At 42.9% G+C, this 19,119-nt stretch overlaps 1 protein-coding gene across 1 annotated transcript in view; it reads left to right on the top strand.

Moving 5' to 3' along the window:
- The window catches only part of Fbn2 (fibrillin 2), a 211,239-nt gene extending 194,961 nt beyond the window's left edge, over positions 1-16,278 (top strand). Inside the window, exons 59-65 of the mRNA XM_031365738.1 lie at positions 1,190-1,312; positions 3,189-3,305; positions 3,919-4,047; positions 5,557-5,676; positions 10,876-11,107; positions 12,379-12,556; positions 14,269-16,278. Of these exons, the coding sequence (XP_031221598.1) occupies positions 1,190-1,312; positions 3,189-3,305; positions 3,919-4,047; positions 5,557-5,676; positions 10,876-11,107; positions 12,379-12,556; positions 14,269-14,643 (1,274 nt within the window). The 3' untranslated portion in view covers positions 14,644-16,278. The remainder of the gene's footprint in view (positions 1-1,189; positions 1,313-3,188; positions 3,306-3,918; positions 4,048-5,556; positions 5,677-10,875; positions 11,108-12,378; positions 12,557-14,268) is intronic.
- Positions 16,279-19,119: the final 2,841 nt, after the last annotated feature.

Genomic DNA, 19,119 nt, shown 5'->3' with positions numbered 1-19,119 from the left:
AGCAACCAGGCATCATCTAAAGTCTCTCCTTGCAAAGAATTCTCACCAAAGCATCCTTTGGCTATTTACATAACATTTCTCTTCTTTAATTTGTAATCGTCTGATCCGTGCCATTTTCTGACAAACAGAAGGCAGTGGGGGAGCCTTCTTATAACCTTTCAAACAGCTCTTATGTCTCTCTATTTCCTCAGCTTATGCGACACCCTCTTAAATTATTAATTTTATGAGTGTTAAGCAAAACGGACTAAGTCCTCAAAAGCACTTTAGTCACAGTAGACGGGGGAGTAGCCAGGAGTGGGTCCAAATCAGGAGCTTCTACATGCAGCAGGCCTCCATCCATGCAGTGAGCTCTGTGGAGGAAATGGAAATTGTCTGCCATCAGTCACAGGCCTGGCAGTAAAAGAGTTGGCATAGCCCGGAGAGGACGGGCCAAGCACAGCTTAGCAACAAGATTCTGTCAGTCGGTGGTTCTCAACCTTCCTAATGCTGCGGCCCTTTAATACAGACCCTCATGTTGTGCTGACTGCCCCCTGTCCCTCCACCCCCCACCATCCATAAAATTATTTTCATTGCTACTCCATAACTGTCATTTTATGGAGGAGCAGTGTCTCAGTTCATAAGACAATCCGAAATGTATCTCCCAATGGTCTCGACCATCATAAGGTTGAGAACCGCTGCTGTAAGTGGACAGTGACATGTAGAAAGGCCACAAAATGGGGTTCACCAGAGCTTGTATAACCCCACCCTGGGGCCAGACAAAAGGAACATAGGGGAAAGTAGTGAGACCCTGAGAGAACAGAGTATGGAGAGGGCATCTGTGAGAAACTGCTGCAGGGAGCCACTGGCTCAACGTAAACCCATGCCAGAGAGACAAGAAGAAATGGGGGTGCTTCTGAGGTTTAGTCCAGCCTGATTAAGTCGAAGAGTTTCTGGAGCTTGGATTTTTTTTTTTTGAGCCCAGACAGTTGTCTAGACATTACAAGATCCAGCCAAGATCTGTGCATTGATCTTCAAAGTAAGCCAGTCTGCTACTTTAGAGAAAACTGTTGTAAGCGTCATTTCTTGCTGGATGGATTCAATGTATGTTGCAGAGGGAATACAAGAAGGATGGAGCGAGAATGTGGGGGGAATGGAGAGGGTGGTTGTTTCTCATAACTGGGACTCTCATGTTGGCCTTTCCTCTACTTAGACCTCGATGAATGTGCGCAGTCTCCAAAGCCATGCAACTTCATCTGCAAGAATACAGAGGGTAGCTACCAGTGCTCCTGCCCACGGGGGTACATCCTGCAGGAGGACGGAAAGACGTGCAAAGGTGAGGGGAGTCCCCGCACCACCACCACCGCCCTTATCTCTCTTCGGTCATGTTTGCATATTAGCCTTGTAGCACATGCTTCCCCTGTGTTAAAAGGCTGCTCGGCAGAGAACTTTACCAGGGCTCCTATTATAGAAAGAAGGGGAACTTAAAAAAATCTAAATTAAAATATGTTGCTCCTTAGAAATTAAAAGAAATAAAGTCTGCATGTGTTCGCACACGCACGCGAGCACACACACACACACACACACACACACACACACACACACACACGCGCGCGCGCGCGCGCGCGCGCGCGCACAAAGGAATATGGGTTTTTTTTTCAGCCAATAACCTCAAATTTACCTCGAAGGAAAGTGGTTGGAACTGGTTGTCATCACATTAAGCCAAATAAGCCAGCCTCAGGAATGCAAACTTCATGTTTTCTGACATATACAGAATCTAGACTTTCTTTAAGGAGGATAAAAATGTCATCATAAAACCCGCTACTCTGTATGCTCTCCTAAATATTTAAAAAGAAACTTTTAAAATAAAATTAAAAAAAAAATGCCTGGCATGAAAGTGCAGAACTCTTTTGGGGGAGTTGTCAGAGGAGACAGAGAGAGAAGCAAGAAGACACAATGGGGTGGTAAATTTGAGCAAGTTACACATTTATAAAAAAATACCATAATCCATCCATTCATTTGGGAACTTTTAAAAAAGCATTGATGCAAGTGTTGATAAGAAGCATCAGGAACTGGAGTTCTGGTTGCTGCTAACCACAGGCCCCACCCCAGGCTTACTCGAATCTGCGCTTTCTGCAGAAGGGTGAGGAGTCAGAGCGTGCGTTAATTTGTGCACACGCTGTATTAAAAAATGATCAGCATGGCGAGTTTGATCACTAAAATAGCTTCTGTGCCATACTGTGTTTGACTTTATAGGAACCCTCCTAAGCATGATACTAATGGACCAAACAGACAATTTAACTGTTTTCTCTGTGAAGCAAGGTTTCCTTTCCAAGCTGTATTTTAAAAAATAATAATAGTTACCCAAAGAAGTAGCAAGTGCTGGAATTTCCTTGAACCTGCTTAGAGAAATGGTTCAGCGGAACTGACTTTGTGCACAGGGTCTGTAAGATGCATGGAACTCGTACCTTCCACTGTACACGGTATTTACTTTGAATGCATTTTCCCACATTAAGTTTTACTCAAATCAAAATCAGATTTTTGAGTTTCCTATTAGAAGAGTCCAGGATATTAATTCTAAGTTTATAGTTGTTCTGGTTTTGCTTGTGGTGGGGGGGAAGGGATGGGGGGAGTGGGTGTTTATTGTTTTTAAGACAGGGTTTCTCTGTGTAGCCTTGTCTGTCCTGGGACCCACTCTATAAATCAGGTTGGCCTTAAACTCACAGAAATCCTCCTGCCTCTACCTCCCAAGTGATAGGATTAAAGGCTGCACTGCCACTGCCCGGCGGAATCTGTGGTTTAGCTTCCTCTCTTATCAGTAATGGTGTTCTCATTTGGATCTGGTAAACCTCCCTCCATTTCCAAACTCTGCTGTATTTTTATTTAATATTCCCTTTAATAAGAATATGTAACTATCTATGTGCTTGCTGCACATTAACTACAAGAAGGACAACTTTTCTACGATACCTTTGAAAATGGTGGACCTCCTGTGTTTTGGCCATCCAGTTTCTTATTTTAAGAAACTTTTGCCCTGCAACCCATTAGCCACCCTGTCCCAGTTAGCGACCTTCTATACTTAGGCTGCTTACTATGCACATTAGAGCTCTTCCTCGTATACATACATATCGGAACCTACAGACTGCAGCTGATGTTTAAACCCAACCCTCCGCACAGAAAACGCATGACTTTCCTGGGCTTCTCTGTCATTTCAGACCTCGATGAATGTCAGACCAAACAGCACAACTGCCAGTTCCTCTGCGTCAACACCCTGGGGGGTTTCACCTGTAAATGCCCGCCCGGTTTCACCCAGCATCACACCGCTTGCATTGGTAAGGCCAATCAAGTCAGGCTCTTTCACAGACGTCAGGTATTTGCATAACTATGGCTCAGTCTGGCTTAAGGATATGGATGGTGACCAGGACAGCTTCCACGGGAAGATGCTGGGCATGCATTTGCACATACAGTATCCATGCTGTATGTTGTCTCAGCATCACATCCTCAGTGCAATTATGGTGTTAGATCGTGGAGAAAGTCCTGCTGTGCATTTGTATAGCAGGCACATTATAAGCTGTGCCCCACTGTCACAAGCCAAATACAGCTATGATGCCTAGATAAAATATGATTAAAAGCTGTACCGGAATTTTTCAATTTTATTAGAGAAGGCACATTTTAGGAGATCCTTAGTCTGTGTTATCTAAAATGGTGCCTCTAGTAATTGTAAAATACATTCTAGTTACAAGTCACTGAAAAAAAAAAAACAACACATTTCATGCTACTCTTGCTAATAAATTCTGATCTGACTTAATCTAAAATGCTTTCTTTCCCCACAGACTGAAAACATGGGTTTGTGCCCCTCTGTTTATTTCACAGAGTGAGATTTAATTGACAGACCACATAACCAGGAAGCTTGACTCTTTCCCTCTTGTCTTGTTGCTTTGCTAGATAACAATGAATGTGGGTCTCAGCCTTCCCTCTGTGGAGCAAAGGGGATCTGTCAGAACACTCCTGGGAGCTTCAGCTGTGAATGCCAAAGAGGGTTCTCTCTGGATGCCTCTGGGCTGAACTGTGAAGGTAAATCCACTTGCACAGGAATCCTGAATGTGGTGGCTTCAGAAATGGTTCCATAAAGCATGAGCCCATCCAAGCCTGAGGTCAGATCCCCAGCGCCCAGGCATGGAACCTCTTCTGTAATCCCCATGCCCTGGAGGCGGGATTGGAGTCTGTGGAGCAAGCAGGATAGCTAGACTAAAGGAATCCGCACAGTCTGGTTTAGCAAAAAACCCCCTGCCTCGTTATACAAGGTAGAGCACAATACACAAACACATAGGCAGACACACATGTGCGCAAACACACACACACACACCTCCCTGCATGTACACATTTGCCGTGCACAAAAGAGCATGCATATGCATGCACACCACATGTAAATATATAGACAAAAATAATATTTAAACTTTGCACCCATGGTGCCTCCCACTAAATAGGTATTTTTCTCTTAGGAAATCCAAAAGAACAGTTGATTGGGAGAAAAAATAAGAAAACTATCACATGGGGGTCTTCAGTGTTTACGTGGCACATGCTGACGTCACATTCAGCATGATGGGAAGGCAGATACATTAGTGTTGCGTGTCTCGTGTTATGACACCGGCCACATCACCTTTATGCTTTTGTATTGTGTTACAATTTATACTGTCCAGCTAGTTATCCTTTTTTAAAATGATTCCTAGAAATATATGGTTTTCCATTCTATATACAATCACAAAAACTAAATATGCTCTTTGTATGAGTTATAGGACTTTTATATGCATTTTTTCAGCCATTTTATTTAATTTTTTTAATTTTTGTATCTGACATCAATAGCTATCGAAGCATTCTGAACCTACAGCTGCTTGCCATGTGTGAATTCAGCTCGTGACCATCCACATAAGATACCATTTATTAATTATCCATGTAAATTTGTTACACACACATCAGACATGCCAATTTTATTTCACTCTTTTGGGGTAGATTTCAAAGCCTTAGTTGTCATTCCAAAACTGTATGCATATATTAACAAAGAAATTATTCCATATGTAGTACCACATCTTGCCTAAAAATAACAGCGTATTCAAATACTTTCAAAGGATTTGCATCTAATTAGTCTTGACTGACAATAAAAAATTTTTGCATGCAAAACCATTATACTTTACAGATAACTCCATAGTATTTGTGTCTTCCCCACAATGGGGATTACCCATGAATCACTTTTGAATCAACTACAATCTTTAGTATATAATTTACCAAATAAATCATACCATATGGAGCTCGTCAGTTCAAATGTACCACATTTGTGGCGACTATGGTTGATTTGCTGAAATTAAGCTGTTACTCAGAGCACTGATGTGTCGTGGTCTGGCGGACAGCATAAGAATAAGGTGGTTTCTTATCTCAGCCATTCATTGCAACCATCACTGACTAATAACCACGCTGAAGAAAAGCCCAGTGCCTCCGTAAGCCGTGCGTTATTTGTTCCTGTAGAGGTTGTGTTCGGAATGGGTTTACCAAGGGAATGTGAAGAGTGCACTTGCGTTGTTTTTGCAGATGTTGATGAATGTGATGGAAACCACAGGTGCCAACACGGCTGCCAGAACATCCTGGGAGGTTATCGGTGTGGCTGCCCGCAGGGCTATGTCCAGCATTACCAGTGGAATCAGTGTGTGGGTGAGCATTCCTTGGTGGCCCAGCACTTGGGTTTTCTCAACGTCAGTGTCTGGGTAAACTAAATCAGAGATGTTATAGTTGCAAGACAGACTCCTAAAGCCTAGAAACCAGTTTAACCATTTAAGGTTAGTGTGTGTGAGAGAGGGCTAGAGTTAGCTCAGTGGAAGAGCACTTACGTAGCATCTGTAAGGTCCAGGATTCTTTCCCACCCCTACGCACTATTAAAAATGTGGAAACGAAAAGCCTGCATTAAAAACATTGACGCACACGGGGCTTTTATTGTGCTCGTCTCTGTACTTGTGCATGTGACAAAAATCCATCATAAACATGTTTTTGGAATATTTAAGGTACGTCAACTAGAGTTGTAGTCGTTTTGACTTTTGCAGTACTGTGAGGTTGGGGACGGTGTTCAAAACATCATCTACATTTGCCATGCTGTGCTGCTTTTCAATAGTAACTTGTTAGATTTAGTTCATTGTTCGCCCATTACCCTGGTATAAATCTAAAGAACCCTTTCCATCCTTTTTGAGACAGGGCCTCCTATAGTCCAGGTTTGTCTATAACTTGCTATGTAGCCCCAGGCTGTCCTTGATCCTGCAACCTCTGCTTCCCAGGCCAAGGACTTCAGGCATACATCACTGTTCCTGGCTAGGAATTCTAAGCCCCCAAGAACAGTCCTTCCATCCTCACGTATCACATAAATGTAATGAGTATTGCAAAGTTGCTTTAACATAGGAAAACTAGCTAGTCGGAGTAAATGCTGCTGACAACTCCAGACAAAAATATTTATAAAAGAAAACACAACAGGCATTCTGTTCCATTCTTTGCCCTGATAGTAATCATGGAAATTCTCCCCATAAGAAACCACTGATCAAAGAGACCGTTATTCTTCCTGAGTAGACTGACTGAGGCTCTGCCCAATTTCTTGGCTCCATTTGAACACACTCCATAGCTGCCCCTGTCCAACACACTGGGAGAGTAGAAGCTTGCACTGCCCAACAAGAGGGAAGCAGAGTTTCCCCCCAGAGAGTAGCAGACTGCTCCCTTGTCTCTGAAGTGATTTAAGATACTATGCACATCATTCAAATGTGCTGTAATGACCCACCAAATGAATCGACTTGATGTGACCTTTTATGTTCCTCTCAAAAGAATTTTCTGATGGCAGCTTAATGAGCTGAGAAGAAAACCAAGTGTTTCATAAGAGAAATGAGGTCCATGAAGTTCTTCTTATCTGGACTATGGCCTTCTGCCAGGCCAGGGGCAGATGCTTCGCCTCACCAGATATGCACATCTGTGATGAGAGGAGAGGCAGACAGCCTACGATTCAAAGCAAGGCCTAATGATTATGTGTGAGGAAGTGTCACAAATGAAAGCCCTTGTTCTGCACACTAACTAAAAAAGATGAACAAAAAAATTTTAAAAACGTGCAGTTAGCAAAGTAAAGCTAAAGCTTTAAATGATTATCAAAGCATCGACTTAAACCGGCCAATCAAAATGATTGTGTAAATATAATTCACTTCTTTCTTTTTTCTTAATGGAAAAAGAAATGTTGTTGAATTCCTTAATCCCTGATGTATTCATTCGTACACTGAGGCCGTGTGCTGTCAAGCCCTTTAGAATATAGAAAGTAGTGGTTTTGACTATTAAAGATAATATAGAACTTTATTATGGCATTTGTAAACTCCCAGGCCTATCATTTTAGTAAGAACTGCAGGCTTCATGGTTAGTTCTGAAGAACTTAAGGCAGAAGAATGAGTCTCAAGTAGTCAATCTACACAGAATTCGTGGTCTCGAGGAGAACTTAAAAAGAAATTAGAACACATAGAAGTGACCAATTCAGATTTTTACAATTCTTAAAGTTTTGATCTGTAAACATGCACTGCAAAACCATCTGCACGAGTCTTGGGTTACTCTGGAGTTTCTGTTGAGGAATGGCCTATGTGGAGCTTGGAATGGTGAGGCACCCTCCCAGTTTCCTGCCCACGAGTTCCCTAAGTTAAGTGCTTTATTTAGCCTAGATCTCCAGAGTCCAGACTCAAGCCTGCGAGTCTTCTGTTCAGAGAAACACTTTGAACAGAGCAATAGTGCTTTCAAGATGAGGCGTGGTAGCATTAACCTGCCGTGGCAGCGCCCACAAACTGAAGCAGGAGGATCCAAGGCCTGTGACACCCAGTCTCAAAAAAAAAAAAAAAAAAATACTGGTCAAGGAAGGGAACTCGAAGCACATAAGCAGGTCTCCCCATTTGCTTTTCTCTTTTTTAAAATGGTTATCTTTAGGCAGTCACTCCCTTGAGAGACAGAATTGCAAAGATTCTGGATGACATCTGATAAAATGGACACTGTTCTTGCTTTTAAGCCAGACACAACACAATTGGGATTGTAGATATGGCAGAAATAGAGCAAGCTTTGCCCCAGCCAGGAAGCTAGTGAAAGCAACAATAATTTGAATGATGAGAATTAGGACCAAGTTCGGATTATCTGTGTCTGTTCGTATAAATACCCTATGACTGGAAGGGAGAGGAGAGAGAGGACTTTGCTGTAGGTCTTCCCCTCTGGTGAACAGTTGAAAATTTCAGTCAGTACATCAGACTCCCTCAAAGAGACAAACACCAATTCGGGATGAGTAAACGGTCTCTGAAAGTGATCATTTTGGAGAAAGCTTTTCACATAAACTCCAGCTTTGTACGTTTTCAGCTCATTTCCATCGAGATTTGAGAGACCATCCTAGGACACAGACTATCTGGACGTAGGTAGGGCTCTTGACTACCTGCTAGTACTGCGACCATTTGAAATTGAAAGCAGGCAACAGATATGAACATTTGCATAGGAAGAAAATGTTTCAACATGCAAAATTTTTTGCCATTTACTGCCGACAACTTTCAGTTCCTTCTAGATTATAAGCTTTCCCAAGATAATCTCAACATAGCCAAACAAGGCATTTCAATTCACAGTATATCTCCAACAAGCCCATGCTTAACTAGATTCATACAATGTTACCATGTTATATATTTATAGCATATAAAATATGAGAACGCAAGGTACTTCCAGAAACATAATCCTGTTTTAAAATGTTCTTGTAAATGGAATGTTTAAATTCAATTTACTCAATTAATTGGCTTTCTCGGTAATTTTTCTGACTTACACAATGCCTGAATAAAGTTCACGGTGGGAACCTGCCATTAAGTTTGTAATCTAATTTAGATTCCATGTTAGAAGAGAAATACTACATATTAATGTGAGAACTAATTATGAAAGTGGGTGAAGCTTTGGGGCAGAATTCCAAGTCTCTCAAATATAGAAATAAAATAGTGGGTACATTCAGATCCCACATAGCCAAACTACTGAGAACTTATGCATCTTCTGGGCATAAAATGGATGCCAAGAGATTTCGAATATTAGGCAAATGACCATAATTTATATTCAGTGGCTAAGAGTTCTTCCTTTACTTGTCTCAATTAATTCCCCAACTATGCACATTACATTAAAATATGCCTAATAGCTGCCCTTTTGGTAGCCTCCATCCTGTGCTTTGCAAAGTTCCGTTTCCTGTCTAGAGGCCTCTGCTGAGTCCTGAGCCGCCTCCGGTCCCTGCCCCCTCACCCTGTAATCATTGTGTTCCCCAGGGATGCATACTTACAGATGGGCCTGCGTTCACTCGGGCTGAAATAAGTCCACAGACACACTCCACTCCACATGTGGTCACAGGAATGGAAGGAATTCCATGGAACAGATGTGATTTGTGCCCAGCGTGAAGTTTGGGTTATAATAAAGCTCAGAGGAGTCAAACCCAGGGCTATCTCATCAACCAAACAGTTAGAAGCAACCTCCTAATTCCCAAAGACAAAGCACCTTGGGGCGTTGAACCTGTGATAACAGCAACTGAAAGCCCACCTGTAATTATGCTCCCGCCAGGCTTCCGAGAGACAGAGCTAAGCATTTAGCAGTAAGAGCTCAGTGTCAGCGATGGTAGGGAGGGTGATGGTGGGGAGGATATGACCCTCTCAGAAGGCACTGTCTGCACCAGGCAGGCTCTGGAGCAGTGAAAACCACTCTTAGTTCAATAGAGTCAATCAGGGTCATTTTCATAGAAGACTCTGAATTTTTCAGAGACTCCCTCCCCTATATACCTGAAGAGGTAGAGGAAGTGTGAAGGGCCAATGGGCACAAATGCTGATAGAGAGTGGTCCAATGTAGTCAACCTGCCACCAGGTTGCTGGCTGGTCACCTCGAGGAATGGTGCCATATCTGGGGCTCAGTGTTGGTTTCTGTTGTTGGCAGATCTGGCATTCAGCAGCAGCTGTGGCCAGGTCAGCCTTGGTGAGTGGAAGTCCGTGTTGTTGAGCCCAAGCATAACCTCCATCTTGGCCACCATGACCATTTTGTTCATGTGCCCATTGAGCAATGGCAGGGATGGCTGGGGAAAGAGGCTGACTATCCACCGAACGGGTCATCTTATCTACTTGATTATTGAACTCCTCCTCAGATGAAGTCACCTTTTGGTGAGCATTTACATGGGACACAAATATCTTCACATCCTCTGCCCATTTGGAGAGATCTATCCACATACTTCTTCCCCTCTTTTAAAAATCCACATGGTTCATGTATGGTAAAATTCACCCTTTTACACGGTCAGTAGAAAATGTTTCGGTGTGTTCTCCTAGGAGTGTGCAAGAATCAAACCCCAATAGTCTTCGTTGCCCCCACAATAGAAATCCCATAAGTGATAGCCACTAACCCCTCTTCTTCCCTCTCCCCCTCCCCCGGAAACTGCCAATCTGTCCTCTCTCTCTCTCTCTCTCTCTCTCTCTCTCTCTCTCTCTCTCTCTCTCTCTCTCTCTCTCTGGATTTGCCTAAAATACAGGCTTCTGAAATAACCCTTTGTTAAGAGAATAAAAGATTTATTCGTCAGGCAAACTGCAAGTATCTGTCCCCACAGGCTGCCAGTGTGCTCCCAAATAACACCCATAGAGTAGGGACAGGCAGTACAGGGGGTTGGGGCTTTCTCAAGCATGCAAAGACATATTTTGGAGTAATATTTTTAAATTAACTCTACTTATTGCCTCAAAGTCAATCATTAGAGTATTTTTAAAGTTATCTGCACTGTGAATGGATAGGCCCTTGGAAACCACCACCTTCATCGCCTTTGCCCCGGCCCCTTCTTCCCTGGCTAAGAACTTCTTTCTTTTCTTCTTTGAACAGATGAGAATGAATGTTCCAACCCTGGTGCCTGTGGCTCTGCCTCCTGCTATAACACCCTGGGGAGTTACAAGTGCGCCTGCCCCTCCGGGTTCTCCTTCGACCAGTTCTCCAGTGCCTGCCATGATGTAAACGAGTGTTCCTCCTCCAAGAACCCATGCAGCTACGGCTGCTCCAACACAGAAGGCGGCTACCTCTGTGGCTGCCCACCAGGGTACTTCAGAGTGGGACAGGGGTAAGACATTGTCCCCAGCAGCAGTGACGGGTGACTCTTCCTCTCTCTCCAGAGCGTTTAGGCAGCCTTGCTTCCCACCCCTTGCAAGAAGGGAACTGGAACCCCCTACATGTGAAGTCCAAGAGGTGAAAGCAGTGGGACTTAGGCACCCCGCAATGTAAGATCACTTCCATTGTGGAGAGCCTGAGACGTTTGCTTCCGTGGAAGCATTAGTCCTCGGCCCTCATAATGGCTGATGCTGGTTCATCCTGACTCAAGGCCAGATGAAGAGCATAGGCAGCCCCTCTTGTTACTGTGAGAGACAGGTGTGTAAAGGACTTCCGTCCCTGCCTTGTTGCTCAGCTGATTTCCACAGGTGCTGACCCAGCAACCCCTGAGGAAGGCCTTTGTTGTCACTTTCTCTGTTCATCTGGTTTTATGCTGCCCAGAAAGAGAACGATCCTTCCCCACAAGGCTGGCTACCCCTTGGGGAACTGAACTTTGGCCGATCTTACCACTTGTATGTGGCTGGGTGGTCCCACCCTGCTGAGACTGCTCTCCTCTGGGACTCGAAAGATGGTAGTTTACAAGTAAATAGGGGTGATCGTCTCTGAAAGGATTATTGAAGTCTGGCAAGCACTAAGGGACATGAACCAGCACTGATGTACAGTCACACATAACAGAAAAGGTTGGGCTTGGCAAGGCTCACAATGCATTGCCTCCTTCTGCTGACTAAAATAGGAGTGCAGAAATACCAATTAGGAGAGCAGGGATCTTTGCCTGAGCAGTAAGAACTGGCTTCAGGCTCCTGAAGCAACAGCTTCCCTTACCATTGTCTCGGGGCTTTCATAGCTCTGTTTACCTCCTTAAGTAGGCTACTTTCAAGTGCTTCAATCTAAATAGGATCGAGAACTGGGGAAGCCCAGGACTCATCCTCTGACGAATTTTGCCATTTCAAAACAAGAGGAAATCTTTCCCTCTGCGTGGCACAGAACGGAACCACAAAGATGAGGTTTTGTGATTAACACAGTTCCTTGTGTTGTGCCGAACTCCAACCGTAAAATCATTTTCATTGCTCCATCATAACTGGAATCATGCTACTGTGAGGAGTCATAACATAGATATCTATATTGTCCCATGGTCTTGGGCGGACCTGAGCGAGGGGTTGCGACCCACAGGATGAGAGGGGACGGTTTACAGCTTCTTCTTCCTCTGCTTCCATGTTTCTGAAAGACGGTTTGACTGTTCAGGCTAATGGTAATGTCTAAGAATGTTTTGCTTCTCGTAAACAGCCACTGTGTCTCGGGAATGGGCTTCAACAAAGGACAGTACCTGTCGGTGGATGCGGAGGCAGAGGATGACGAAAATGCTCTGTCCCCAGAAGCCTGCTACGAGTGCAAAATCAACGGCTATCCCAAGAAAGATGGCCGGCGGAAGAGGAGCGCACAGGAGCCTGAGCCCACCTCAGCTGTGAGTAGATTCGGAGCGGAAGCCCTGCTTTGCCAAAAGAAAAGATTTAAAAAGCTATTCACACACACACACTCACACACACACGTGTTCCTCGGCCCTGCCCACTGATCATCTGTCTCCTAGGAATGTGCACCTACCTCTCCCTCAGCTCCTTCACCTGTAAAATGAGGATTAAAACTCTCAACCTCTAAATGTTGCTGAGCATGAGCATGCAAAGCATTATGCAGCAATGCCTGATGTGCCCATCGGTGATTAATAACCTAACTAATAATAGGCATATTGGTGATTTCCCCTGAGGCCATGGACAGTATGATGCCACCAGTCACCCCTCTTTTTAGTTAATATTACTGAGAATTGCCCCCATCAGTACACATACACACACTCACACACACACACACACACAAACATATACACACTCATATACACACACATACACACATACACATACATACACACAGGTATATATATTAGACTAATTTCTTAAATTGTCCTTTTCCATATAATATATATGTGTATATATATATATGTGGATAGATATATAGATAGATATAGATATAGATATAGATATATACTAACTGCATGTGCTTTAGTATTCTGGGTCTTAGAACCTTTTCTTATCTATAGGACCATACTAATTTAGGCCCCAAATATCTGATACTATTTTAAGATAACAAGTCAATGTTACATGTGTTTTTTAAGTAGACTGAAGTATCCAACCCGATGTTTAACCATGACAAATTGCTCATCAAGGCATAAAGCCTTCCCGTTGTGGTACACAGAACATAACTCTGTCTAAATAATGATGGGTTCCTCAAAGCCTCTCCAACCGTAGCCTCACTTAAGCACGAGCCCATATCAAAGCATCTATGGGTTTGTTTTGTGGCCCGTCTAACTAAGGCGGCATTCTTACCTCACACCCCACGTGACAAATTTGGTTCATATTACCCGGACCCTGCTTTTTTTTAACCAATCCTGGCTCACTCTGCAGATGACTCCAAGCCCTCTGAGTAGGGAGGCTTCTAGTAAATTCACAGCCCAGAGCTGATTTCCCTGGCTGCAGGGCCTGCTGTTGAACAGCAATAAGCCTTCTCATTTTGACCCTACAAAAGATAAAATTAGACTCATTTCTTAAATTGTCCTTTTCCATTAAAATGCCTGTTTGAGAATTTCACACGTGTATAAAATGTATTATGATTATATGATCTCTGACTCCCTGAAGAGATGCACCCCCTCCACCAACACAACATTAGTCAGTGTCCCACTAGATACAATTAGTGCTACTCACATACACACAGTGTATGGGGACATACACTGAAACAAAGACAAACTATCAGTGGCCATGACACCAAAGAAAAGTGACTGTCTCTCAACTTAAAAATTCATCTTAAGCATAATATTGTATAAACCCATCAAAGAAACCTGATACGTGACTGTTGTCTGAGGCCTAAGTCCAATCATTTTAATGATCTTGTCAAGGTTGGGTGAGAGTCAGGGAGATTTACAGAGCATCCTCTGCAGGGTGAAGCTTTTCCTCCGCCTTGACAGGAATTGGCAATAGCCTCTTTTGCAAACAACAAGTGGCCAGACCAGGGAGCAGCCTCAGCCCCGCCTCTGTGACCACACCTATCGATCGCAGCCTATCCACTGCAGATGGCCTTTGAGTCCACCTTGTGTGCCCTGTACAAACCTCAAGTTCTTGCTCTTTCCCTCAGGAGGAGCAAATCAGCCTCGAAAGCGTAGCCATGGACAGCCCAGTCAATATGAAGTTCAACCTCTCCGGCCTCGGCTCCAAGGAGCACATCCTAGAACTGGTCCCTGCCATTGAGCCCCTCAACAACCACATCCGTTACGTCATCTCCCAAGGGAACGATGACGGCATCTTCCGAATCCACCAAAGGAATGGGCTCAGCTACCTGCACACGGCCAAGAAGAAGCTCGCTCCTGGCACATACACACTGGAAATCACGAGCATTCCTCTCTATGGGAAGAAGGAGCTGAGGGAACTGGAGGAACACAATGAAGACAACTACCTCCTGGGGGTTCTGGGGGAGGCTCTCAGAATGAGGTTGCAGATTCAGCTGTATTAGCCCTATGCAGACTTGGGCCCCAGCTCAGATCCCAGAAGATCACAGCCAGCCTTCAGAAGTGTTTGGAATGTCACTGACTGATTTTGAAGAGGAAAAAAAAAAAAAAAACAAGGAACGACTTCTATTCCTTTCCTTCCTGATTCAGACTTCAGAATGTTGACCCTCAAAGGGAAGGATAATTTAGACTCTGGTATGGCCAAAGATTTGAGTGCAAAGGCAAACATAGTTACTGTATTTTTTATATAACTTCATTTTAAGATATATTAAAAAAAAAAAAACCTAAATGTTCAAGAGATCAGCATATGGCACTAAATGCACGAAAATAATGTGAGCTTTCTTCCTGTTAGCAGTCTATAACACTTTGGGTATTTTGCTATAGTTGCTAATTAAAAAAAAATATAGATGTTTATTTATTTTAATGCAGTAATATATGGAGAAATGAACAAACTATGTAAACAAAAAGGGAAACTCGCTTGTTTTTCTTAGATTTATAAATTTGAGCTATTTCTTTTAGAGGTGCTTTAAAAAAAAAATCCAATACATTCAAGGGATGTTTTCCTTTAGTGTTTCTGCCAGCCCTCCAACTGGTACGCACCTGACTATTTCAAAGAAAGTCTTGCGGAGCTGAATGGGCAATGTAATCAATAATTTAAAAGATGTAGAAGTCGTTTGATCCTGTCCAAAGGAAATGAAAGCCAGAACAGCTCGTGTGACGATATTTCACATCACCAGATTCACCAGGCAACAGGAGAGCAAACTCAACCACTGTAGCAAAATACCTTGACTGCTTGTGAGACCATTAGCATTGCAGGCCAAACTGTACTGTATTTCTTCCTCGTAACCTCAAGGATCCACACGTGCCTCCCACAACACCTCATTCTTACCAGGGCGTGCTGTGCACTTGTGGTTCCCCTAGGCAGCTGAAGAACCCGCCGTTCCTTTGAGCAAGGAACACCTGGCGTTCTGTCGCGTTTGGTGCTGTCGTAGATTAAATGGTGCATTTATTATGTTCAAGCTATTTCAGGATTGCCATGTGTGCAAACAATCATGCCATGCAGCCAAGGAATATATGTTGATGTTTTTTGTTTTTTGTTTTTTTTTTTTAAAAAAAAACCCATGGTTTTTATTTTATTTTTTTTTTTTTAGAATTTTCCTTAATACTGTAGTTATACACCATATGCATCATTTTATCATAGCTTATTGTGTATGAAATACGTTTGTAAAATGAATTGATGTTTAGTTTGCTTTAGCCATTTGAAAAGATGCCACACCAGGAGGTACCAATAAGAGCACATCTCTATGTTCTTCTCCCTGGAGAACCCATCCCTGGAAGAGTGATGGAAACCTTAAATACAAAATGGCCAAAGCACAGACAAGTCATTCCTCTCGCACCTGTGTCGACCAAAGAGTAGTAACCAGTTATATCCAGTGTTTGGGGGCTTCTTTTTTTTGTTTTGTTTTGTTTTGTTTTGTTTTGTTTGTTTGTTTTTAATAACTAAAAAGAAAAAGAGCAACCGTGTAAATTTGTAATCAAGTGTTTGTGAGGAAAAACTTATGGGTTTTGGTTGTGTTTGTTTTTGTAGGTCTATGTATCAAATATGACACTTTTCTTGCAATAAAGCTTATTTTGGGGTAGTCTTATGGCTGTGTTTTCTGAGACTCCAACGGCTGGTACATTCATAGGAGGCACTGGAGATTTTGCTTACAGGGATATTTATTAAAGAACCAGCTAGAGAGCAAGGCACAGCCACCGGAAGGTGAAGGGATGCTGTGCCATATGCGGCAAACACAGAAGGGTGGTTGCTTCCACATCTATTCATACAGGGGAATAGAATTAATGCAGTGGGCATTTTCTTTTTTTTTTCTGAGTAATTATTTTTTTATTAGTATTTTCTTTATTTACATTTCAAATGTTCTCTCCTTTCCTGGTTTCCCCTCTGGAAACCCCCTACCCCCTTCACCCTCCCCCTGCTCACCAACCCACCCACTCATGCTTCCTGGCCCTGGAATTCCCCTACACTGGGGCATAGAGCCTTCACAGAACCAAGGGCCTCTCCTCCCATTGATGACCAACAAGGCCATCCTCTGCTACATATGCAGCTGGAGCCGTGAGTCCCTCCATGTGTACTCTTTGGTTGGTGGTTTAGTCTCTGGGAGCTCTGAGGGTACTAGTTAGTTCATATTGTTGTTCCTCCTATGGGGCTGCAAGCCCTTCAGCTCCGTGGATCCTTTCTCTAACTCCTCCATTGGGGACCCTGTGCTCAGTTCAATGGTTGACTGTGAGCCTCCACCTCTGTATTTGTCAGGCACTGGTGGAGCCTCTCAGGAGACAGCAATAAGTGCTGTCTGACAGCAAGCACTTGTTGGGATCCACAATAGTGTCTGGGTTTGGTGACTGTATATGGGATGGATCCCCAGGTGGGGCAGTTTCTGGATGGCCTTTCCTTCAGTCTCTGCTTGGCAGTGGGCATTTTCAATGAATTATAAACTTCGTGAGGTCCAGTTTTCCAGAAATCCCACTCCTTCCACCAGCACATTTGTGGGATGTCTTATTAAAGCACTCTGAATCTTCAAAAAAAAAAAACAGAAAAGAGCAATGTTTCTTGAATCGAAATCTTGAAGCCAAAGTAAACTACAGGCATATGTCAATATGAATGGCACATACTCAAAAGCAAGCCAATGCTTATCTGTTCCCTTGCCATGCACTCTACTCTTTGAAGTGAATAGATTTAACAGGGTATCTAATGTGAACCCTCTCTGGATAGTTTGCTAAAATGGGCACACACACACACACACACACACACCAAAAACAAGAAAAAAAAAAAAAAGAACTTTTCAAGACTTACAAGTTAATTCAATCCATGGTAGGATTTGTGTGCTTAAATTTTTCATCCAAGGAATAAGAGAACAAGGGAATATTATGACCGATCTTAATTCTGTCCTTTGCCAACCAGAAATTAGCTGCGTGGAATAAGAAAAGTATTTGCCTTGGGGTGTCCTTTAAAACTTACCATGCGCATGCAGCTTCATCTGGTGCCTATTAATAGTACAGCCTGAGTTCTATAATGTCAAATGACCTGGAACCAGATTTGACTCTAGTTCTGAATATGGAGCGACTAGGCTCCCACTCCACCTTTAATCTGCTCATGAGGAAGTCTGAAACCTACACTGTTGGAAGCTTCATGCAGAACATAAAAAGGCATTAGGCATGCAATAAGGAAGAATGTTCTAGAAGAAAATGACTCCAAAAAGCTTTTACCCAAGTAGGCACTTTATGGGCACCCGTGCCTGCTTTATTACAAGTGTAAATTACGTCATCTTATAGCTCACCATGGAGGATGTTTTAGGCAGCATGTTGTTATTCCCATTTCCGTTATTTTATCAAAAAAAATCACTCAGCATATTTTTTTTAATTTACAGAAAAGAATGTCAACTCAGGAATCTAAATCACACCCAGTGACTCTATGTGATAGTCACAAAGGTCTTCAGATGACAGCAACTCTTTCTCTCTACTCACTGATTTAGAGCTGATTTAGAGCTTTTCAGACCTCTCTCCTGATTGGTTCTTTTCCACATTGCTGCAGCTTACACTGCATGGATGTTAGTCACGTTTGAACTCTAAACTCTGAACTTCATTCAGAAAAACATATAAACTACAATGAATTCAAACATCTACTGTTTTGTATTATCTTAGGATTGGGAACCGTAACGGTCACTCTGTCCATTCTCTGAGGCCTTACTTGGCTTAAATTATCTTCTCGGTAAGTTGACATCCCTGATGTTAAAGGTGAGACAACTGAAAATTCTAAAACACTGGTGTGCCTGAGTGTATCAAAACACTAGGGAACCGTGGAACCAATGTACAAAATGAAAGCAGTGAAAGGCAGCCATGTTTGACACAGAAGGTAGCAATTTAGTGCGTTCAACCTGACCACTCAGCAATCCTCATGTTTTTTAAGAATGTGTTAGAAATAAGAAAAATCCCTGTTCTTCAGAAGACTGGAAAACTGACTGCGCTGTGCGGCCAGCTGCTCATCTGCGCTCCTGCTTTGTAAGAGTCCAGCAGAGGACCATGCCACTCATTCAAACAGCCGCTTTCTTTTGTGCTCCAGGGCACACATCTTTGGGACTATGATTGGTTAATTAGAAGCTATTTAGACAAGTTTGTTGGAGAAAAAAAAAATGAGTAGAGGGCATTTTATTAAGAATAAAGGAATAATTCCAGAACCTTAAGAGAAATAAAGGTGGAAGGAAAGATAGGACTCAACCTCTGCCTCATGGGAAATAGGATGTTTCATGTCTGGTAATTCGTTTGGAGTTTTGTTTGTTTGTTTGCTTGCTTGCTTGTTTTAGCGTGCTCATTTTCTCAATATATTCAAATCCATGAATACTTAGTAAGTATGCTTTTCTGACTATCTTTGAAAACCATTTCCCTTAGACTCCTAGCATACAATGGTATGACTCATTACATTGTCC

Source organism: Mastomys coucha, unplaced genomic scaffold (assembly GCF_008632895.1).
Source record: "Mastomys coucha isolate ucsf_1 unplaced genomic scaffold, UCSF_Mcou_1 pScaffold13, whole genome shotgun sequence".
Classification (NCBI taxonomy): domain Eukaryota; kingdom Metazoa; phylum Chordata; class Mammalia; order Rodentia; family Muridae; genus Mastomys; species Mastomys coucha.
Note: the sequence above shows the minus strand (reverse complement) of the source record. Positions and strands in the feature narration are given on the sequence as shown.